The sequence below is a fragment of the Ornithorhynchus anatinus genome, chromosome 6, assembly GCF_004115215.2.
Source record: "Ornithorhynchus anatinus isolate Pmale09 chromosome 6, mOrnAna1.pri.v4, whole genome shotgun sequence".
In the NCBI taxonomy this organism is placed as follows: domain Eukaryota; kingdom Metazoa; phylum Chordata; class Mammalia; order Monotremata; family Ornithorhynchidae; genus Ornithorhynchus; species Ornithorhynchus anatinus.
Window position 1 is genome coordinate 42,835,882 of NC_041733.1, and position 24,719 is coordinate 42,860,600.

A 24,719-nucleotide genomic window follows, 5' to 3' on the forward strand; every position below is an offset into this window, starting at 1 on the left:
ATATATACAGTGGAGCAGATATATACAGTCTCCTATATCCCGACTCTGCCACTTGTCAGCTGTGTGACTGTGGGCAAGTCCCTTCACTTCTCTGGGCCTCAGTTCCCTCATCTGTCAAATGGGGATGAAGATTGGGAGCCTCACGTGGGACCACCTGATGACCCCGTATCTCCCCCAGCTCTTAGAACAGTGCTCTGCACATAGTAAGCGCTTAACAAATATTAACCTTATTATTCTTCTTCACTTCTCTGTGCCTCAGTTCCCTCATCTGTAAAATGGGAATGAAGCCTGTGAGCCTCACATGGGACAACCTGATGCCCCCGTCTCTCCCCCAGCGCTTAGAACAGTGCTCTGCACATAGGAAGCGCTCAACAAATACCAACATTATTATTCTTCTTCACTTCTCTGGGCCTCAGTTCCCTCATCTGTCAAATGGGGATGAAGATTGGGAGCCTCACGTGGGACCACCTGATGACCCCGTATCTCCCCCAGCGCTTAGAACAGTGCTCTGCACATAGTAAGCGCTTAACAAATATTAACCTTATTATTCTTCTTCACTTCTCTGTGCCTCAGTTCCCTCATCTGTAAAATGGGAATGAAGCCTGTGAGCCTCACATGGGACAACCTGATGCCCCCGTCTCTCCCCCAGCGCTTAGAACAGTGCTCTGCACATAGGAAGCGCTCAACAAATACCAACATTATTATTCTTCTTCACTTCTCTGGGCCTCAGTTCCCTCATCTGTCAAATGGGGATGAAGATTGGGAGCCTCACGTGGGACCACCTGATGACCCCGTATCTCCCCCAGCGCTTAGAACAGTGCTCTGCACATAGTAAGCGCTTAACAAATATTAACCTTATTATTCTTCTTCACTTCTCTGTGCCTCAGTTCCCTCATCTGTAAAATGGGAATGAAGCCTGTGAGCCTCACATGGGACAACCTGATGCCCCCGTCTCTCCCCCAGCGCTTAGAACAGTGCTCTGCACATAGGAAGCGCTCAACAAATACCAACATTATTATTCTTCTTCACTTCTCTGGGCCTCAGTTCCCTCATCTGTCAAATGGGGATGAAGATTGGGAGCCTCACGTGGGACCACCTGATGACCCCGTATCTCCCCCAGCGCTTAGAACAGTGCTCTGCACATAGTAAGCGCTTAACAAATATTAACCTTATTATTCTTCTTCACTTCTCTGGGCCTCAGTTCCCTCATCTGTCAAATGGGGATGAAGACTGGGAGCCTCACGTGGGACCACCTGATGACCCCGTATCTCCCCCAGCGCTTAGAACAGTGCTCTGCACATAGTAAGCGCTTAACAAATATTAACCTTATTATTCTTCTTCACTTCTCTGTGCCTCAGTTCCCTCATCTGTAAAATGGGAATGAAGCCTGTGAGCCTCACATGGGACAACCTGATGCCCCCGTCTCTCCCCCAGCGCTTAGAACAGTGCTCTGCACATAGGAAGCGCTCAACAAATACCAACATTATTATTCTTCTTCACTTCTCTGGGCCTCAGTTCCCTCACCTGTAAAATGGGGATGAAGACTGTGCGCCTCACATGGGACCACCTGATGACCCCAGATCTCCCCCAGCGCTTAGAACAGTGCTCTGCACATAGGAAGCACTTAACAAATACCAACATTATTATTATTATTTTCAGGGTATGATTTCTGTGTATTGTGTTGTTAATAGGGGTGGGGAAAACCAGCAGGCCACGTGCCCACACTGCGAAGAGCGCGAGGGCGGGGGGGGGGGCGGAGGCGCCCGCCGTCCAAACTGACCAATGAGGAGGCACCAGCTCGCCCTCCCCTGATTGGCCACCGGGAGGCCGGGGGCGACCAATGGGAAGCCGCGGGCCGTCGGGGCGGGGTCGGCGAGGGCCAATGAGCGACGGGGGCGGGGCTCGCGCCGCGTCCTCGCGCCCCGCCCTCGCGCCCCGTCCTCGCGCCCCGCCCTCCACTTCCGGCCCGGGCGAAAGTTGGGTTCTGAGGAGAAGGGGGGGGAGGGGCGGCCAAGATGGCGGCGGTGAGGGGCCTCTTGGGGGGCTTGGTGGCTCTTCTCCTGTTGCTGCTGGGGGCCGCGCCCTCCGAGGCCCAGCGCAAGAAGGAGGTGAGGAAGAGGGGCCGGGGGGCGGGGGGGAAGAGTCCGAGGTCGTGGGTTCGAATCCCGCCCCCGCCACGTTATCTGCTGGGTCGCACTGTGGGCAAGTCGCTTCTCTGCCTCAGTGACCTCATCTGGAAAATGGGGAGGAAGACGGTAGGCCCCCTGGGGGACAGTCTGGTAACCCTGTGTCTACCTCAGCGCTTAGAGCAGTGCTCGGCACATAGTAAGCGCCTAGCCGATACCGTCGTTATTATTATTAGTAAGTGCTGGGGCGGACACAAGTTAAGTAGGCTGTATACAGCCCCTGCCCTACATTCATTCATTCAATAACAATAATGTTGGTATCTGTTAAGCGCCTCCTAGGTGCAGAGCGCTGTTCTAAGCGCTGGGGGAGATCCAGGGGCATCAGGTTGCCCTACGTGAGGCTCCCAGTCTTCATCCCCATTTTACAGATGAGGGAACTGAGGCCCAGAGAAGTGAAGAAGAATAATGTTGGGATTTGTTAAGCGCTTCCTAGGTGCAGAGCACTGTTTTAAGCGCTGGGGGAGACACAGGGTCATCAGGTGGTCCCACGTGAGGCTCCCAGTCTTCATCCCCATTTTACAGATGAGGGAACTGAGGCCCAGAGAAGTGAAGAAGAATAATAATGTTGGGATTTGTTGAGCGCTTCCTATGTGCAGAGCACTGTTCTAAGCGCTGGGGGAGAGACGGGGGCATCAGGTTGTCCCATGTGAGGCTCACAGGCTTCATTCCCATTTTACAGATGAGGGAACTGAGGCACAGAGAAGTGAAGAAGAATAATAAGGTTAATATTTGTTAAGCGCTTACTATGTGCAGAGCACTGTTCTAAGCGCTGGGGGAGATACGGGGTCATCAGGTGGTCCCACGTGAGGCTCCCAGTCTTCATCCCCATTTTACAGAGGAGGAAACTGAGGCCCAGAGAAATGAAGAATAATAATGTTGGGATTTGTTAAGCGCTTCCTAGGTGCAGAGCACTGTTCTAAGCGCAGGGAGAGATCCGGGGTCATCAGGTTGTCCCACATGAGGCTCACGGTCTTCATCCCCATTTTACAGATGAGGTCACTGAGGCCCAGAGAAGTGAAATGACTTGCCCACAGTCACACTGCTGACAGGCGGCAGAGGCGGAATTCGAACCCATGACCTCTGACTCCCACGCCCAGGCTCTTTCCACTGAGCCCCGCTGCTTCTCTAATAATAATAATAATGATGTTGGTATTTGTTAAGCGCTTACTATGTGCAGAACACTGTTCTAAGCGCTGGGGGAGATACGGGGTCATCAGTTGTCCCACGTGAGGCTCACAATCTTCATCCCCATTTTCCAGGTGAGGGAACTGAGGCCCAGAGAAGGGAAGGGACTTGCCCACAGTCACACAGCTGACAGGTGGCAGAGCCGGGATTCGAACCCATGACCTCTGACTCCCAAACCCGGGCTCTTTCCACTGAGCCACGCTGCTTAGTATTTATTGAGTGCTTACTATGTGCAGAGCACTGTACTAAGCGCTTGGAATGGACAAATCAGTAACAGAGACAGTCCCTGCCCTTGGAGGGGTTTACAGTCTAATGGGGGGAGACGGACAGACAAGAACAATAGCAATAAATGGGGCTCACAGTCTTAATCCCCATTTTGCAGGTGAAGCAACTGAGACACAGATAAGTTATCCAAGGTCAAACAGCAGGCCAGTGCCAGAATCAGGATTAGAACCCGGGTCCTTTAACTCCCAGACCTGTTCCATGCTGCTTTTTGGACATACCTTTGAGCCTGGTGCCCCCACATTCCCTGGAGTTGGGGTGAGGGCCAGGAGCAGAAAAATCCTTTAGGGACGGCAGCCAAAGTTCTCTTGCAAGCTACAGTTGAAGAAAGTGGTTTTAATACTTGGGATTCAGTGCATTCGTAGAGGGAACGATCTGTCTGAAGGCCAGGGATCGTTTCTACCAACTGTTATTTGGTTACACTGTACTTTGCCAAGCGTTCAGTACAGTGTTCTGCCCCACATAAGCATTCTTATTTAAGCATTATAAGCAAATAAGCATTATAAGATCGATTGAGTAAAAGATCCAAGACAGGGAGAAGCTAATTTTCTAGAGAAAGAATCCTTCTGCTTTCAAAATGAGTTCTCTCCTGTTCAACATTCTCAGTGGCCCGATAAACTCAGAGATGGGAATAATAATAATAATGTTGGTATTTGTTAAGCGCTTACTATGTGCAGAGCCCTGTTCTAAGCGCTGGGGTAGATCCAGGGTCATCAGGTTGTCCCCTGTGAGGCTCACAGTCTTCATCCCCATTTTACAGATGAGGTCACTGAGGCCCAGAGAATAATAATAATTATGGCATTTGTTAAGCGCTTAATTATGTGCCAGGCACTGTACTAAGCGCCGGGGTGGATACAAGCAGATCGGGTTGGATGCAGTCCCTGTCCCACGTGGGGCTCACAGTTTCAATCCCCATTTTCCAGATGAGGTCACTGAGGCCCAAAGAAGCCAAGTGACTTGCCCACAGTCACACAGCTGACAAGTGGTGGAGCCGGAATTCGAGCCCATGACCTCTGACTCCCAAGCCCAGTCTCTTTCCCCTGAGCCACGCTGCTTCTCTATTCATGCTATTCATTCAGTCGTATTTACTGAGCGCTTACTGTGTGCAGAGCACTCTACTAAGCGCTTGGATTGTGCAGTTCGCCTACAGATGGGGACAGTCGCTCCCCAACAACGGACTCAGGGCTTTCTGTGTTCCAGGCACTATTCTAAGCACCGGGATAGATAGAGAGTCATCAGGTTGGACACAATCCGTATCCCGCACGGGGCTCTCGGTGTTATTCCCTATTTAACGGTGAGTTCAGAGAGGCCAGAGAGGTGAAATGACTTGCTCAAGGGCACACAGCAGATAAGTGGCGGAGCTGGAATTAGAACCCAGCTCCTTCCGAGGCCCAAGCCCGGCGTCAGACACTGGTTTTCTGTTTCTTTTTGTGGGCATTTAGTGGAAGGAATCCGATGGGAAGCAGTTGTGAGCGGAGGTGCTTTTCTAGAGTGAGGTATTTTCTTATCACCTACGCTCCCTGAATTTAACACCAGCCGGTGACTTCTCGTCCATCCCGTGAGTCTCAGATTCACTTTCAGGCTCCGGTGCTCGTCGGTTATTTGTCGGTTCCAGGTTGAGAGCTCTCTGGACTTCCCCTTGATTGATACTTTGTGGTTAGAGGAGTGAAACAAGCTAGCCCACAAGGAAAGGACATTCAATCTACCTCTTTTAACCGTTACTAAATATACATCCTGAAAAAGGCTACCGGCTTACCTGATGTGAAAATGCTCGGGTGTGGATCACTTTCATCTGAGCAGACGGTTTGAGAGTCACATTAGGCCGAGAAGCCGTGCGGACTAGGGGAACGGGCACGGGCCTGGGAGTCAGAGGACCTGGGTTCTAAACTCTGTTCTGCCACTTGCCAGCGGTGTAAATCTTGAATTCTCCTTGTCTCTGTTTCCTCATCTGTAAAATGGGGCTTTAATACCTGTTCTCCCTCTTACTTAAACGGAGAGTCCCAAGTGGGACAGGGCCAGCGACTGATTAAATCTCTATTTACCCCCCCCCCCCCCATTTAATACAGTGTTGGCCTTTAGTAATAATAATTGGGGTATTTGTTAAGTGTTTTCTATGTGCCAGGCATTGAACTGAGTGCTGGGGTGGATACAAGCAAATCAGGGTGGACACGGTCCCTGTCCCTTATGGGGCTCCCAGGCTTAATCCTCATTTTACAGATGAGGTAACTGAGGCCCAGAGAACTGAAGTGAGTTGCCCAAGGTCACACGGCAGACAGGCGGCAGAGCCGGGGTTTAGAACCCAGGCCCTTATGACTCCCAGGCCCATGCTCTGTCCACTGTGCCACACCGCTTCCCAAGCCCTTAATAAATACGACCATTATTATTATTAGACTAGAAAAAGTTGTGTAAGGAAATTAGAGATGATTTTGCTAATTGTTAAGCACTTATTATGTCGGTGAAGCGTATTTATTGAGTGCTTACTGTGTGCAGAACACTGCACTGAGCACTTGGGAGAATACAATATAATAATAATCATGATGGTATTTGTTAAGCACTTACTATGTGCCAAGCGCCGAGGGAGATACAGGTAATCAGGTGGTCCCACGTGGGGCTCACATTCTTAATCCCCGTTTTCCAGATGAGGTAACTGAGGCACAGAGAAGTGAAGTGATTTGCCCAAGGTCACATAGCTGACAAGTGGCAGAGCCGGGATTAGAACCCGTGACCTCTGACCCCCAAGCCCAGGCTCTTTCCACTAAGCCCCGCCGCTTCTCAAGCAGCCTCTGCAACCTCTGCATTTTAGCCAGTCTGAGGGGTTTTTAGAGTCGGGGGTTGGGGGAAATGTGGACTGTTCGGTCTCTAGTTGAGCAGACAGAAGAATATATTGGAAATAATGGTCAGTTTAAGCAGAGACATTCTTGGAGCACCGGGAATCCTCTGGACCCAGAGCGATTAAAACCTTGGAAGAGGCCAGTAGGACAAGTTGGGGAATCTTTAGCTTTGGAAAACCCTTAAGCAGAGTGGCTATAATAATACTAATATAATAAGAATAGTAATGTTGGTATTTGTTAAGCGCTTACTATGTGCACTGTCCTAAGCTCCAGGCAAGTCACTTCACTTCTCTGGGCCTCAGTTGGGTCACTTCACTTCTCTGGGCCTCAGTTACTTCATCTGTAAAGTGGGGATTTAAGACTGCAAGCCCCAGGTGGGACAGCTCCAACCTGATTAGCATGAATCTATCTCAGTGCTTAGAAAGTGCCTGACTATGTACTAAACGCTTAACAAATACCGTCGTTATTTTTAGCACAGTACAAAGCACTTTGGAAAGTACAATTCAGTAGAGTCGGTAGTTAGGAGCCCCAACCTCCAGGAGCTTTACAGTCTACAAGGGGGGAATTCTCGTCTGCCACGTAGGCATATTTCCATCGATGCGAGCCGAGGCCGTGTGATCAGGACGAGAATGTTTTCTAACTCGTCGTCCAGAAAGTCTATCTCCAGCCCCAACAGTTCCTTCTTTGAAGTATAGGAGTGTTTCGGGAAGTTCTTGCCTTTCTATTTCCCTTCCCTCTTGTGTTCTTTGCCACTTAGAAAAGCCACCTTCCTCTAAGCAGTCCATCCTTCAAAAATTAAATTTAAATTAATCAAAAAATTTAAAAAATCTGGTTGTAACTCTTTGTTCGTGGGCAGTCGTGCCAGTAAAGACTGTAGCTGTTTGGGAAGAGGAACCAAACACATTCTTCTACCCGTAACGGGTCAGTATTTGTTGAGCACTTGGCCCTCACCTGATACTACTTGTGGTCAGTCTTTGCCCGTAAAGCAGAATCTAGGGAAGGGCAGTGTTCGCAGACGTATCCAGTAACAAGTTTCCTTGAATAGGTTCTCAGTGAGAGACGAGTTTCCTTTTCAAACTCACTGGCAGAACCAGATCCGAGTAAGACGTTATTTATGAATTCATGTCCGGTGTCCTTTAGAAGACAGGTCACCCCACGTAACCAGTCTGTCACCCAAACCCGCCGGTCTCACCTCCATAACATCGCCGAGATCCGCCCTTTCCTCTCCCTTTAAACCGCTACCACGTTAGTACCATCTCTCATCCTATGCCAACTGGATGACTTCGTCAGCCTCCTTTCTGATCTCCCGACCTCCTGCCTTTTCCCACTTCAGTCTATACTTCGCTGCCCGGATTATCTCTGCAGAAACCCTCTGGGCTTGTCATCCCCCTCCTCAGAAATCTCCCGTTGTTGCCCATCAACCTTCACATGAAGCAGAAACTCCTCACTCCCGGCTTCATAGCTCTCCATCCCCTAATCCCCTTCTACCTCACGTCCCTTCTCTCCTTCTACCGCCCACCCAGTACACTCCGCTCCTCTGCCGCTCACCTCCTCACTGGGCCTCGTTCTCGCCCGTCCCGCCGTCGACCCCTGGCCACGTCCTCCCGATTTGCTGGAATGCCCTCCCTCCTCAAACTAGCTCTCTTCCCCCTTCAAAGTCCTACTGAGAGCTCACCTCCTCCAGGAGACCTTCCCAGACTGAGCCCCCTCCTTTTTCCTCTGCTCCTCCTCCCCATTGCCCCGTCTCCCTCTCCTCTGCCCCTTTCCTGCCCCACAGCACTTGTGTATACATGTACATATTTATTATTCTATTCATTTTATTACTGATGCGTATATATATGTGTATATACATATATATGTGTATATATAATTCTGTTTATACTGATGCAATTGATGTCTGTCTATTTCTTTTGTTGTCTGTGACTGAGACACAGTCCATTGTTGGGTAGAGATTGTCTCTATCTGTTGCCAAATGTACTTTCCAAGCGTTTAGTAAAGGGCTCTGTACACAGTAAACGCTCAGTAAATACAGTTGAATGAACTAGAAAGATTGTTCTACACCTTGCAACTTCCAGGATGTCCCGGGGGCGGGAGGGGATTGCGGGAAGGTGGCCGGCCAACCCAGAAGAGGCCGGGGTCGTGGCTGTTAGCCACCGGGCAGTAGGGGCTGGGGGAGTGGAGGAAAGGAGGGGGCATCCACCACATCACCGCCGTGGCCGTGAGCACAGGTCAGGCCGACTTCCAGGAGATGAAACCGGTGCCAAAAATCCACGACTGGCAAGGGACTACTGTTAGTATCCTGAAGGAATAGGTCTGAATCCTGGGGAATTTTTCCCTCAGATAAGAGTGGAAAAGGCCCAGCTAGGAACCCCCTGGGGTCTGGCCAAATTTGAGCTCATAATAATAATAATGGTGGTGTTTAAGTGCTTCCTGGGTGCCAGGCACTGTACTAAGTGCCGGGGTAGATACAAGCAAATCGATTTGGACACAGTCCCTGTCCCACGTGGGGCTCACAGTCTCAATCCCCATTTTACAGATGAGCTAACTGAGGCCCAGAGAAGTAAAGTGACAGTCCCAGTCTTTCCTTCCTGAAAGAACACTTGAGCTGTCCCATAATGTTTTGTTGAGTTGTACTTTCCCAAGCACTTAGGACAGGGCTCTGGACACAGTGAGCGCTCAATAAATACAATGGAATGAATAATGTTCCCAGAACTCCGTCTGACATCTCGTTTTGGTTCCGTGAAGTTGCAAGCTGGTATTGGTACGAAAAAGGATCTCTTTGGGTTTTACAGATGGTGTTGTCTGAAAAAGTTAGCCAGCTCATGGAATGGACCAACAAAAGGGCTGTAATTCGAATGAACGGAGACAAATTTCGCCGCCTCGTTAAGGCCCCGCCGAGGAACTACTCCGTCATCGTGATGTTCACGGCTCTTCAGCCTCACAGACAATGTGTCGTGTGCAAGTAAGGATATTTCACTCTTTTTGAGAAATCAAGCTTACCCTGTCACTTCCTGCAGAATCACTTTTCTGCCTTGAGCTCACGGTGTCTTGACCCTTTCAGCCACAACATTCTCTTATGAGCGTGGATCAAAGAATAATAATTATGGTTTTCGTTAGGCGCGTACTCTGTGCCAGGCACTGTTCTGAGTGATGGGGTGGGTACAGGCAAATCGGGTTGGACCCAGTCCCTGCCCCACGTGGGGCTCACAGTCTCAATCCCCCTTTTACAGACGAGGGAACTGAGGCACACAGAAGTGAAGTGACATGCCCGAGGTCACGCCGCAGACAAGTGGCGGAGCTGGTTTTAGAACCCTGATCTTCTGATTCCCAGGGCCGTGCGCTATCCGCTACGCCGTGCTGCTTCTGAAGACCCGCCTGCAATTTTTTTAATATATAAGCATAATAGCAAAGTCCATTATCAATGCATCGAGCTGTCTCTCCCTTAAGCATATGTTGTGTGCCCTTCAAAATGACTCCCCTGTCCTTGAATGTCGTAAGTGAACTTGTGTCTCCCAGAGTTATTTTTCTGCTTGGGTTTTCACAGAATTGCGTTTCTGTTTTCCCAGACAGGCAGATGAGGAGTACCAGATTTTAGCCCACTCCTGGAGATTTTCCAGCGCGTTTACCAACAAGATCTTTTTCGCCATGGTGGATTTCGACGAAGGGTCGGATGTATTTCAGCTGGTAAGATCCTTTCTTCCTGAGAAGACATACCCGAGGGGAGGGAGCTAGCACTCAAGAAAACCATATTCCACTTGGATCTGTGACATTTGGGCATTTGATATTCACCCCACCGTCAACCCCACAGACCTTATGTACGTATCTCTAAATGATCTATTACGACTTAATAATTTATATCAACATCTGTCCCCCTGCCCTGGACTGTAACCTCAGTCAAACGTGTTTATTGAGTGCTTACTGCGTGCCGGGCAGCCGTACTAAGCGCTGGGGAGAGTCCGACGTAATATAACAGACACGTTCCTTGCAAGCTTAGAGTCTTGAGGGGGAGACGGACATTAATATAAATAAATTGGGGATACGTATGTAGATGCTGTGGGGCTGACACGGGTGAATAAAGGAAGCAAATCCAATTGCAGGGATGATGGAGAAGGGACTGGGAGAGGAGGAATTGAGTGGGAAAAGAGGAACAGGCTCTGCCTAAGACTAATCGGTTCTCCGCGTTCTGCAGTACTGTGTGAGACGCAGCCCGGATGCGGAGTAGAGGGGAGAAAGAGTTGGGGCAGGACAGGGAGTACGCCTGCCAACTCTGTAGTATTCCACTCTCCTAAATACTTAGTTCGGTGCTCTGCACTTAGTAAATGCTCAATAAATATCATTGATGATAACGATGAGGGTTTATAGGGAAGCAGCACGGCCTTGCAAAAAGAACCCGGGCCTGGGAGTCAGAAGGACTGGGTTCTAATCCCGGCTCTGCCACTTATCCGCCGTATGACCTCGGGCAGGTCACTCGGCTGTGCCTCGATGACCTGATCTGAAAAATGGGGATTAAGCCTGTGAGCCCCACGTGGGTCAGGGACTGTGTCCAACTCGATTGGCTCGTATCCACCCCAGCGCTTAGTCCAGTGCCTGGCACATAATAAGCGCTTAACCGAAAGAAAAGAAAAAAAAAAAAAGGTGATTCAAATGAAAAAAAGATCTCGATTCAGAGGCAGCATTATGAGTCAAAACTGGGTGAGGTCCAGTACAGTACGCAATTCAGTGAGGAAGGAAAAATGAACCTCACTCAGGAGGTTGGTAGAACTATCAATTGATCAACGGTATTTATTGAGCACTTACTGTGTGCGGAGCATTGTACTAAGCGTCTTGGAGAGGACAATATAATAGAGTAATGACAATTATGGTGTTTGTTAAGCATGTACTGTGTCCTAAGTGCTAGGGTGGATTCAAGTTAGTAGGTTGGACACAGTCCCAGGCCCACGTAGGGCTCACACTCCTAATCCCCATTTTACAGTTGAGGTAACTGAGGCACAGAGAAGTGAAGTGACCTGCTTAGGGTCACACAGTACACGTGTGGTGGAGCCGGAATTAGAACCCATGACCTCCTGACTCCCAGGCCCGTGCTCTATCCACTAGGCCACGTTGCTTCAGGTCGACACTATCCCTCCCCATAAGGAGTGGACAGTCCTAGCTTGTGCGAGCTCGGAGGAGCATAGAGAACAACACCGTGAAAAAACCAAGTAGTGGAACAATTTATAAAAACTAGCATGACACGGTGCTTGGGCGCATTATTAATTATTATTGTGGCACTTGTTAAGCGCTTACTTTGTGCCAAGCACTGTTCTTAAGAGCTAGGATAGTTACACGTTAATTGGGTTGGACACAGTCCCTGTCCCACATGGTGCTCATGCTCTTAATCCCCATTTTAGAGATGAGGTAACTGAGGCCCAGAGAAGCCAAACGAGTTGCCCAAGGTCCCACAGCAGAAACGTGGCGGAGCTGGAATTAAAACCCAGGTCCTTTAGACTCCCAAGCCTGTGCTCTCTCCATTAAGTCACGCTGCCTCTACTTTTTTACTCGATTACCAGGTTGGGACTGTTTAGAAAACTTGGAGAGCCCCCAAGTTTAACCTCTACATTAAGCACATGCTCTGCCTAGGAATAATCGGTTCTCCGCCTTCCGTGGTACCGTGTGAGAAGCAGCAGGGCCGATGGCTAGAGCCCGGGCCTGGGAGTCAGAAGATCATGGATTCTAATCCCACCTCCGCCACTTGTCTGCTGGGTGACGTTGGGCAAGTCACCTCACTTCTCTGGGCCTCAGTTACCTCGTCTGTAAAATGGGAATCGAGACTGAACGTCACGTGGGACAGGGACTGCGTCCAACCCGATGTGCTTGTATCCACTATCTGCCCCAGCACTTAGTACAGTGCCTTGCACGTAATTATCGTTATTATTATTACCCTGTGTTGGGGAAGATTCGGAGTCTAGTGAGAACCCCGGGTCCAACGTCAGAGCGACGCGAGCCTTTGGAAGAACAATTCCTAATTCCACTATTGAATTCTATCCAAAGCTCATAGTGAAAGCATCGCTTTATGGCAGAAGCGAATCGGTTTAAAAGCTTCATTTCAGGTGAAAGAATTAGTTTTGAGGTCACTGTGCTTTAGCTGCCAAAGATCTCAATTCCACCCAAATGAAAATAAGCAACTTGCTCATAGCTCACGGCACAGCCACATCCTGCTCGTTTTTCTACCTCTGAAGACTCCCGCAAAGGCTTTTGCCTAGGGGAAGAGGAGTGAAACGAACATAGGATCTTCGTGCCGTCCCCTGAAAGCCAGTTTGGGCTTTATCAGACATCAAAGGAAGTGGTTCCCGGAGCTCATCGAGAACCATTTTCCTCTTTCTTCAGAGTTCAAGTGTGAGATTATCCTCGTTGATCACATTTTATTTTTTTTGACCAGTACCCTTCACTGGGCTGAAAATACCGTAGCATGTAGAGCTGGTTTTTCTGCCACCCAGCACACTCTTGGGGTGGGGAGATTGGGGGAGATGATTCCAGATGAAGGGGCTGATGTGGGGAGCGGGGGACATACACCCCCCCCCCCCCAAAAGGAAGGGTCTCAACCACTCTCGTTACCACCTAAAAATCCTTACAGCTCCAAGGTATTCTTTTTTTTTTTTCCCCACCTCCAAAAGATTTGAGCAGCAAGATGCTTACAGGAAAAGATAGAGGAGGCTTGAGAAATGTTTTGTGCTTGAGCTCTCCCACTGCCAAGCACTTGGAGGAAATAAGCCCTGCATTTTTCCCAGGTTCTAGGTCACATTCTATATTATCATGCTGTCTTCTGGGCCTATTTAAGTATATTAATAGCGTTAGGGAGCCGGTTTTTAATTAGACAGCTCCGTAGGTACCCGCTCCATGGAGGCCTTGACACTCTAATAATTATAGTATTTACTCAGCGCTTACTCTATGCTAGGCACTGTACTAAGTGCTGGGGTGGAAACAGGCAAATTACTCAAAGGGCGATGCAATTTACCTCACCTCCCTCCTATAGGATGGAGGAAGGGAAGCATGTTCATTCATTCATTCAGTTTTATTTATTGATTTATTTATTGTATTTATTGAGGACTTATTGGGTGCAGAGCACTGTACTAAGCACTGGGAAGAGTACTGGGGAAGCAGCATGGCTCAGTGGAAAGAGCCCGGGCTTGGGAGTCAGAGGTCATGGGATCTAATCCCGGCTCCACCACTTGTCAGCTGTGTGACTTGGGGCAAGTCACTTAACTTCTCTGTGCCTCAGTTCCCTCATATGTAAAATGGGGATGAAGACTATGAGCTCCACGTGGGACAACCTGATCACCTTGTATCCCCCCAGTGCTTATAATAGTGCTTGGCAAATAGTAAGCGCTTAATAAATACCATCATTATTATTATTATTATTATTATTACAATATAACAGTAAACAGACACATTCCCTGCTCACAACGAGCTTACAGTCTAGAGCATAACTAACTAGCACACGTCCCGTCCCACCCTCAGACTGTAATCAGGTTGTCCCATGAGGGGCTCGCGGTCTTCATCCCCATTTTACAGATGAGGTCACTGAGGCCCAGAGAAGTGAAGTGAATTGCCCCCAGTCACCCAGCAGACAGGTGGCGGAGCCGGAATTCGAACCCATGACCTCTGACTCCCAAGCCCGGGGTATTTCTGCTAAGCCACGCTGCTTCTCTTACTTATGTATATTAATGTCTGTGTCCCCCTATAGACTGCGAGCTCATGGTAGACAGGGTGTCTACGAAGTCTGTTGTATTTTCCCTTCCCAGGCACTTAATACAGTATTGTGCACACAGTAAGCACCCATTAAGTACCGCTGACTGATGGATGTTTTTCTTGTAGCCTGGGAGAAAAGAACTATTCAAGCTCCCTTTATTCATCCCCTCTCCCGGCCCCGTAACACTTACGTATATATCTGTAATTTATTTCTTTATATCAATGTCCATCTCCCCCTCTAGACTGAGGGAATGTGTCTGTTATATCGTGATATTGTCCTGTCCCAAGCACCTAGTACAGTGCTCTGCACATAGTAAGCACTCGATAAACCACCGAGTGACGTTCAACCTGATGTTTTCAGCAACTAAACAATGCGAGCGTCATTTTGAATACTCTTCCCCGATGCTTTCTGCGTCGTGCTAAGACTGTCTTTTTATGTTTTCTACATTGCAGCTAAACATGAATTCAGCCCCGACGTTCATCAACTTCCCAGCTAAAGGGAAACCCAAGCGAGGGGACACCTACGAGCTGCAGGTGCGGGGCTTTGCCGCGGAGCAGCTGGCCCGCTGGATAGCCGACCGGACGGACGTCAACGTGAGTCGCTCACTCTCGTGACGGTGATCCCGATATCTCGCCTCCGACCCCTCGCTCACATCCTGTCTCTTGCCTGGGACGCCCTCCCTCCTCATATCTGACAGGCAATCACACTCTCCCCCCGGCCCCGGCACTTCAAAGCCGTATCGAAGGCCCATCTCCTCCAAGAGGCCTTCCCTGATTAAGCCCTCCTTTCCTCTTCTCCCTCTCCCTTCTGCGTCGCCCTGACTCGCTCCCTTTATTCATCCCCCGCTCCCAGCGCCGCAGCATTTATGAACATACCTGTGATTTATTGACTTGCATTAATGTCTGTCTCCCCCTCCCCCTTAAGATTAAGACTCCGGAACGGGTTGCTAGGGAAAAATCCAAAGATGTTGATTCCGGCTCCGTCTTGCGGTCTGAAAGGCGGGGAAAGGTCAGCCGCACGCACCAGAAAAGAAACGAGGTCGAAAATGGAGCAAAACCAATCATTTAGTAACAACGGAAGGGGCAGAATTTTGTGGCCCGAGAGGCACAGCTGTGCTTGGTTCCAACCAACAGAACCACCCCGACGTTCGAAGGAGAGAGAGGGTTTTCGGTTCTAGTGGGGGAGATCTTCTCTGGTGATGGAGTGCGGGGAAGGAGAGGGTCATCTTGCTCCTCTGCCGCTCCGATAGTTTTGGAAGTCGGCTTTTGGCTCCTGAAGAAAGCGAGACGAAAGCATGAGGGGGTTGTTTCGTAGTGAGAATGATTTCAGTCAACCAGTGGAATCTATTGAGCTCTTACCATGTGCAGAGCACTGCACTAAGCCCTTGGGAGAGTGCAATATAACAATAAACCGACTCATTCCCTGCCCACAGCGAGCTTACAGTGTAGAGAATTACTCCCGGTATTCATGGTTTTGTTTTGTAATGATGTTTTTAACGCCTGCTGTTCAGCTAGAATCATTTATATCGTATATTTTATTTTATATTGTGTTTTATATCTTTTGTTCACTCAGATCAGAGTAATTAGGCCTCCAAATTACGCCGGTCCCCTCATGTTGGGAATCCTTTTGATTGTCATCGGCGGGCTCGTGTATCTTCGGAGAAGCAATCTGGATTTTCTCGCTAACAAAAATGGATGGGCCTTTTTAGCCTTGGTAAGTGATTATTTCTTTTTTTGTTAATTGGGTGCTGCTTTGAACATCAGCTATTACGGTATGCCCTCAGGCATCTTTAAATTTGTGGAAAAAACCATCATACCACAGGGTATTGATAGTTTGTTTTCTCTCCTTAAATTTGTGTGGTACAGTAAATTCTCACTCAGGTCTTCTGGGGTCGTGGATGTGACAGCGAGCGCTTAGTACAGTGCTCTGCACACAATAAATGCTCAATAAATACGATTGAATGAGATACAGTGGCTTTGTGACACTAAAGTTTGACCATTCAGTCCTTGACTCCAAACAGGGTGATTGATCTCTCTGCAGCATAGTCGATGGCTTTGTGAATATCAATGTCCCACCAATAATAATAGCGATAATTTGTGGCATTTGATAAGCGCTTCCAATGTGCCAGGAAGGCCTATGTGCTGGCGCTGGGGTAGATGATCAGGTCAGACCCAGTCCCTGTCCCTATCTTAATCCCCATTTTACAGATGAGGTAACTGAGGCACAGAGAAGTGAAGCGACTTGCCCGAGGTCACCCAGCAGACAAGAGGCGAAGCTGGAAGTAGAACTCAGGTCCCGTGACTCCCAACCCCATGCTCTTTCCACTAGGACTGCTCCCCACTGGCTTGTAACCGGGCGCCTCGCAGACTGCCTTTACATCGCCTCAAATTCCAGAGCCCAAACGGGATATTCCACTGCTGGGGTGGAATTTGGATCCCAGTTGGGCCTTTGGAGTGGACTCTTAGCTCCGATTGATCCAACACGCCCTGCAGGTCCAGGAAATAGAGAGAGAGAGAGTTCTGGAAGCCAACAGCCATGCTTTTGGGAGATCTCACTGATTGAACCCAAGGCCTACGTTGTCAGAAATATTGGCTGTCTTTCCTGGAACGTTTGAACCTCAAAAACCCAACCTGCCTCTTTTCCATGAAGAAGGTGATATATAATAATTTTGGTATTTGTTAAGTGCTTACTATGTGCTGAGCACTGTTCTGAGCACTAGAGTAGATACAAGGTCATCAGGTTGTCCCATGTGAGGTTCATAGTTAATCTCCATTTTACAGATGAGGGAACTGAGGCACCGAGAAGTTAAGTGATTTGCCCAAGGTCACGCAGCTGACAAGTGGCAAAGCTGGGATTAGAACCCACGACCTCTGACTCCTAAGCCCGGGCTCTTTCCACTGAGCCATGCTGCTTCTCACATGCTAAGAGCACCTACTTGGTGGCGTTTTACTACATTTTGTGTACATTTAATGTATGTAATCTATAATTGCTACATTGATTCTACAGTGACAGTGAGCTAACAGAACACTCATTTTCTTTAGGACCTCGTTCTGGGGAAAAATAAGAATTCCTCTCCCCCAATCCATCTCAAAGATCTAAAGGACGTTTTTATCATGCAGACATTTTGTTTGAAGCCATAAGTATTTCACTTGGACTTTGTATCTTCTTCCTAGTGCTTTGTGTTCGTAATGACATCCGGCCAAATGTGGAATCATATAAGAGGACCTCCGTATGCTCATAAGAATCCCCATACAGGACAAGTGGTAAGGAAAGACAGGGTGTCTGGTGAGCATCGCTCGCCCCCAAATGATCCGCCAGCGGTTTCGGTGTTCCTCTCGCCCAGTCACGAATAGAAATCGTTCATCCTCCCGCCGCTTCCCATCAGAGAAAGAATTGCCACCCGATGCCCCTAGGTTGCTGTATCTGGAACTTTTAGGGCTTTTCCATGCAACTCAAGCCACAGAGGGTTAAATGGTTCCCCCCTGCCCACAGTCTAACATCTTGAGGGCTCCCTTGTGAAAATGAAATTCTCCCCAAATATGTAAGAATTTAAATGTGTGTTCTTTGAAAGTGTTGTTTTTTTTTAAATATCAACAGTGTGACAAATACTGATGAACAATGGGCTTTCAATTGTAGCTCCTGGGGTTTTTCTAAATAGCATTTACCTCTTATAGTTCACTCTTTAATGGCTTTGTAGCTTCTCAGACATCTATTTCCTTGGTTAGTCCTTCCAATATTGCGCCCCCCCCCCCCCCCCCCCAAATATTGATTCTGTTATGACTCTCAAGTTGAATATGTGCTTAAAGGTCCCTTTCCCTTTAAAAACAATTTAACTTTTGGTCATTTTGTTTTTCAGAATTATATCCATGGAAGCAGCCAAGCCCAGTTTGTAGTTGAGACGCACATTGTTCTGCTGTTCAGTATCCTTCCTAGAGCGAACCGACATTATCCTTTCACCCACCCCCCCCCCATTCCTATTGCTCCCAGCTGATATACTTTAACATTTCAGGGCCACCACTCTGTGTTGAACTGGAATCTCGTCCTCCACAGCCCCCCCCCCCCCATTAGGAGACAAAGTTTGCAGGGTGATTTTTGGGGTTGTGCGTCGGCTTGACACTCCAGTGGTTGAATGTTGTTTAGCTTACTCTGGTTATTATTGTCCTTACTTGGGAAATGGTGCTTCTGATGATTTTAAAGTTCCCATTTATGGCGGGGTGGGGGAAAAAAAGATGCTTGGTCCAAAAGCTTTGCTTCATTAAGAACCTAGCTAGGTGTGGGGAATGTCATTTTTGTGGTTTTGAAGGTAACCTTGCTCTCTTTGTTTGAGAGACTCCAGATATTTTTTTTATGGTATTTGTTAAGCGCCAGGCACCGTACTAAGTACTAGGGTAGATACAAGCTAATCAGGTTGGAACCAATCTATGTCCCACATGAGCAAACAGACTTAATCCTCACTTTACAGTTGAGGTAACTGAGGCACAGAGATAGTAAGTGACTTGGCCAAGGTTACATAGTAGACAGAGTCGAGATTAGGACCCTGTTCCTTCTGACTCCCAGGCACAAGAATTTACAGTGAGGAGGAAGAATTGTTTAAATCAGTTGATAGTATCTGAGCACCCACTGTGAACAAAGCATTACACCCGGGGCTTGGGAGGGCTTTGCTCGTGGTCCCTGGCCTCCAGTTGCTTCCTGCCCGGTGGAGACGTAGCAGAGTATGGCCAGCTGGGCTGGCGCTGGCTGATGGGCAGGGTCCCTGCAATAATAATAATGATAATTGTATTTGTTAAGTGCTTACTGTGTGCTGGGCACTGTACTCAGCGCTGGGGTGGATGCAAGCAAGTCCCTGTCCCTACTCTCAATCCCCATTTTACAGGTGAGGGAACTGAGGCACAGAAAGTTGAAGTGACTTGCCCGCGGTCCCCCAGCAGACAGGCGGTGGATCCGGGATTAAAACTCATGACCTCCTGACTCCCAGGCCCGGGCTCTATCTACTGTGCCGTGTTGCTTCTCATTTGCTTCTCTGCAAATGTGTGCTCTGGAATCAACTCTCCCTGGGAAGCAAAGAGCAGATGGGTTTTGTTTTCCCAAAAACCAGCCCCCAAGACATTACCGTACTATCTGGGAATTGATAATTTACCCTAGAAAACAGAGATATGACCCCACAGAATCATCAAGTGCTTAAGAACAAGTGCTCCGTTCAGCTGCTCAAATACAATTGAATGAATGAATCTGGCATCCTTCCTCCAGAGATACTTTATTGTCTTTCCCCCCGGTACCCAAAATATTTCTTCTGGCCCCTTTTTGATTTCCCAATTTCAGCTCCAGTGGTAATAGTAATAATTGCGGTATTTAAGCATTTCCTATGTGCCAGGCACTGTGCTAAGTACCTGGGTGGAGTGGATGCAAGCAAATCAGGTCGGGCCCAGTCCCTCCACCATTTTATCCATTTCCTCTGGGTGATAGGCCCAGAGGAGGGAAGTGACTTGTGCAAGGTCACCCAGCAGACAAGTGGCGGAGCTGGGATTAGAACTCATGACCTTTTGACTCCCAGGCCCAGACTTTATCAACTTCACCATGCTGCTTCTGCCAGGTCTCTACCCAACAGCTGGTTTGGGCGTCTTGGTGGTGTCCGTTCCCTTTGCATGCCCCAGCCGGCTAAGGCGGTAGAAGACCATCTTTGTTCTAGGATTCTAGTCTGCGACGCTGTTCCGACATTTGAAGGCCCATCTCCTCCAAGAGGCCTTCCGACGCTAAACCCCACTTTTCCACATCTCTCACTCCCTTCTGGGTCACCTGACTTGCTTCCTTTGCTCTTCCTCCCTCCTGTCCTCATGGCATTCATGTCTATATCTGTCATTTTATTTATATGGATGTTTGTCTCCCGCCCCCACCCCATAATGATGGTATTTGCTTACTATGTGCCAGTCACCGTTCTAAACTCTGGGATAGATACAAGAAAATCGGGTTGGGCAAAGTCCCTGTCCCACATAGGGTTTACAGTCTTAATCCCCATTTTGTAGATGAGGGAACCGAGGCCCAGAGACGCAAAGAGACTTTCGCAAGGTCACACAGCAGACTCGTGGCAGAGCCGGAATTAGAACCCATGACCTGACTCCCAGGCCCGTGCTCTCTACTAGGCCGTGCTGCTTCTCTAGGCTGTAAGCTCATTGTGGGCAGGGAATGTCACAGTTTATTGTTGCATTGTACTTTCCCGAGTGCTTCGAACAGTGCTCTGCACACAGTAAGTGCTCAATAAATCTGATTGAATGAATCAATGAATGCCGATTCTAGCCTGTAAAAGACCCAACAGTGCAAGCTTATCGATCCCGAGTTCATTTTCTTGGAGTGCCACCTGGGATGCCGAGGGCTATTTCCCGCTAACTCTATCTATTCAATCTCTTTTAATTGGGACAGAATTAAAACTGAAAGCCTGGCTAGTAAAAAGCCGATAATGCTTGAGTCTCTTCAAACTAGTTTTTAGTTCGGAAGAAGACCAATATTATTTTTATACCTTCATGTTTAATATTTCAGGAACAGAGGCCATTCCCAGGGAAACAGCGTGGCCTAGCGGATTGAGCCCGGGCCGGGGAATCAGAAGAAGCTGGGCTCTAATTCCGGCTCCGCCACTTGTCTGCTGTGTGACCTGGGGCAAGTCACTTCACTTCTCTGCGCCTCACTTACCTCATCTCCAAAATGGGGATTAAGCCTGCAAGTCCCATTTGGGACAGGGACTGTGTCCAACCTGATCATCTTATATCTACCCCAGATCTTAGTACAGTGCCTGGCACATAGTAAGCGCTTAAATACCATTAGAAAAAATAGCTAAGCGGAGTTTGCATTTGCATTTTGTTTTTCATCTCTTCTCCCATTTCTGTGACCCTCGCCATCAGTCTTTCTTGCCTTCTGTCCATGTTCCTTATTCTCTATTCTCCTTTTCTCCCTCCCTCTATTTCTTCTCCTTCACCTCTCTAAAGTCCCACCGTTCGTCGCCACCACCGGGGAGCCTCTACCCCTCTCCTTTCTGTGCATACCTCCTGCAGGGCCCGAATTCTCCAACTTTTGCCTTCCTTCCCGGCGTGCCAGTCTCAGGTAGCACGTCAGGCTAGGCCAAGTGGGACACACCCGGGTTAGTAGCGGGCAGGGTCTTTCTTAAGTACCTGCTGTGGGCAAAATCCCTGGGTGAGAACCGGGGACAGTGACCCAGTTTGAAAATTTGACACAGTTCCCGACTCCCTAGGGTCTCACAGTCTGAGTCACCGGGGATGGTCACCGGGGTGGTGGTGGTCAATGATCTATATTTGTGTTTCCCTCCAAATTCGCAGCCCCACGATGATGTCGTCGGTGTTTGACCCACACTTCTATCCAAACTGAAAACGTTCTTTGAATACAGTCCCCCATCATTACTGACTGACAAATCATCAGTCAATCGGTGGTATTTACTGAGTGCCGGTGGTGCACAGAGTACTGTATTAAGCTCTTAGCGTAAGACCAAAGAGTTGGTAGAGTGCCCACAGTGAGGAAAGGGAGATGTTAAGACCGTGGTGTTGCCCTTGGAAAAGAATTAGGTCCAGTTTTTCCAGTGTGACTGTCATGAAGCTACTAAGTGCTGGGTTGTGGGCCGAACTGCACTCATCTGAAATATTAATTCATTCAGTTGTATTTATTGAGCGCTTACTCTCTGCAGAGCACTGTACTAAGTGCTTGGGAGAGTACAATACAACAATAAACAGACACGTTCCCTGCCCCCAGCAACCTTACAGTCTGGGGCGGGCCGGGAGGAGACAGGCATTAATACAAATAAATTACAGATATGTATTTAAGTGCTATGGGGCTGGGAAGGGGGGAAGAACAAAAGGAGCAAATCAGGGAAGGGAGTAGGAGAAGAGGAAAGGAGGGCTTAGTCTGGAAAGGCCGCTTGGAAGAGGTTTGCCTTCAATGTGGCTTTGAAGGGGCAGAGTGATCGTCACTGGATAGGATTCCTGATGTCAGAAGGTTCGTGTTTCCCTTGTAGTGGCCTGAAAAATTAAGCGCTTAAGGATTCACCACTCCCCTGAGCCCTTATGTACATTTCGGCACTTAGAACGGTGCTTGGCACATAGTAAGTAAGACCAAAGAGTTGGTAGAGTGCCCACAGTGAGGAAAGGGAGATGTTAAGACCGTTGGTGTTGCCCTTGGAAAAGAATTAGGTCCAGTTTTTCCAAGTACCATAATTATTATTATCTCTTCATATTCGGTTACTTCAGGGTAGCTGTAATTTATTTTTCTGCCCGTCTCCCCCACTAGTTTATAAGCTCCTTGAGGGCTAGAATCATGTCTACTAATTCTTTTGTCCTCTCCCAAGTGCTCAGTGCAGCGCTCTGTGCCAAGTAGGCCTTTAATAAATACCATGGATTGATTCAAAATAATTCAGTCCTTTTTTCCGCAGACACCCCTGCCCCACAACACACCTCTCCCTCCCTCATTCCTTGGTGGCCAGTTTTTTCGCTTTAGGTAGATTACCGTAATCTTGGCTGTCAGTGACTCTTAAGCTGTTTCCTCTCAGCCATGTGTTCATCTTATGGCCAGGCAGAATTGCTGCATTGACAAAAGAAGCATCATCTTGACCAAATCTCAAATTGGCCTCTGCTCACACAGTACGGACTTTGGCTTCAGGGTGGTAAATATTCCTGGTGATTATACCAGTAGTAATGGGTGAGCACTGCCAAGCAAGATAATCAAGTTGGACACAGTCCCTGGCCCACCCGGAGCTCACGATCATAATCCCCATTTTACAGAGCAGGTAAAAGACCCGGCGAGGTCGTGACTTGCGCAAAGTCACACAGCAGGCAAGTGGCGGAGTCAGGATTAGAATCCGGGTCTTTCTGACTCCCACGCCCGGGATCCATCCTCTAGGCCACGCTGCTGCTGTGGATGCTCTGACTTGTATTTTTATAGGAACTCCTTCTGGCTTTTACATTTTACAGGACTACTGTGTGGCTTCATTAAAACAAAACAGGGTTAACTCCTTCCGTAAACTCTTCCAACAAAAATGTCACTTATTTCCTTGGTGGCCTAATTACACTCTCTGCTGTTGGTTAATTTTATAAAAGTGTTTTAAAATTCTTGCCCTGCTTCCAGCCAGCATGTGACTTCCTCCCCTGCCTCAATTAGTACCCTTTTGTTCTCTACCGTACCCACCTCCGTATCCAAATTCTGATTTGGAATTTGAAAATATCAAGGCCTCCCCCGCCCCCCAAGATTCTTTTGCCTTCTTTGTTTTCCCTTGGTGGAGTACTTGTATTCCAGCTATGCCCTCCCTCCCCACCTCAGGTGCATCACAGCTCTCCCCACATTCAAAGTCTCCTTAAAATTCCTTCCAACAAACTTTTACTGATTAATTTCCCACCACCTTTAGGGACATCATCCTTTCAGCCAACTCTAGCACTGATGAACTTATTCACACACCTTAGCACTCGGACGTATGTTTCTACTTAGTTTATTCTGTCCGTTCTAGGTGTTAATATTTTACATTTGTCTCCCTCGTCAGGGTGATATCTTGGGATGTGTAGCCTTCAAGCACTGGATTTTTCCCCTACCTTCAGCCCAACATATCCATAATATTTTAATGTCTGTCTTCAAGCACTGGATTTTTACCCTACCTTCAGCCCAACATATCCATAGTATTTTAATGTCTGTCTTCCTCTCTAGATGGTAAGCTCGTTGTGGGCCGGGAATGTACCTGCCAACTCGTGCTCTACCAAGCATTTAGTACAGTGTTCAGTACATAGTGAGCCCTCAATAAATACCACAGATGAGATTAGAGAAGCAGTGTGGCTCAGTGGAAAGAGCACGGGCTTGGGAGTCAGAGGTCATGAGTTCGAATCTCTGCTCTGCCACTTGTCAGCTGTGTGACTGTGGGCAAGTCACTTGACTTCTCTGTGCCTCAGTTCCCTCATCTGTAAAATGGGGATTAACTGTGAGCCTCACGTGGGACAACCTGATTACCCTGTATCTCTCCCAGCGCTTAGAACAGTGCTCGGCACATAGTAAGCGCTTAGCAAATACCAACATTATTATTGTTCTTCTGTACTCCTAAAGCATCGAGTACAGTGCGCTAAATGGGTGCTCAGGAAATTCTCCTCTGATGGTGCCACAGTGGATCCATCTGTCTAAATAATTATACTCTGTATTTTATCTCCCTCCAGCGTTTGAGTTTACAGTTCACTCTATAGACCATTCTCTTTATAATAGTCATCCTTATAACATCTTTGTTGTTGGAAAGGAGGAATTTCTATTAGAATCTCAATTCTAAAGTGGAACCCTTGGATGTTCGAGTGGCAGAATCGAGGTTGAAGTTGAAATGGCCACATTTGGGGAGGGGGAAAGTCTCAGCTGAAGGAGGAAATGGTGAACTGTTTTAGGAATCTGCTTGCAGTGGGCTGCATGTTCCCAGTTGCCCTTCTTTGGGGCCTGAGTTACAGAGGATATTTTTAGAGCATGAAGGAAGTAAGCAGAAAGATAAGGGCAAAT

At 48.2% G+C, this 24,719-nt stretch overlaps 1 protein-coding gene across 1 annotated transcript in view; it reads left to right on the forward strand.

Annotated features, from left to right (window-relative positions):
* The first annotated feature begins 1,995 nt into the window (after positions 1-1,995).
* The window catches only part of MAGT1 (magnesium transporter 1), a 28,184-nt gene continuing 5,460 nt past the window's right edge, over positions 1,996-24,719 (forward strand). Inside the window, exons 1-7 of the mRNA XM_029067604.2 lie at positions 1,996-2,108; positions 9,277-9,446; positions 10,051-10,168; positions 14,663-14,803; positions 15,783-15,923; positions 17,384-17,473; positions 18,067-18,130. Of these exons, the coding sequence (XP_028923437.1) occupies positions 2,016-2,108; positions 9,277-9,446; positions 10,051-10,168; positions 14,663-14,803; positions 15,783-15,923; positions 17,384-17,473; positions 18,067-18,130 (817 nt within the window). The 5' untranslated portion in view covers positions 1,996-2,015. The remainder of the gene's footprint in view (positions 2,109-9,276; positions 9,447-10,050; positions 10,169-14,662; positions 14,804-15,782; positions 15,924-17,383; positions 17,474-18,066; positions 18,131-24,719) is intronic.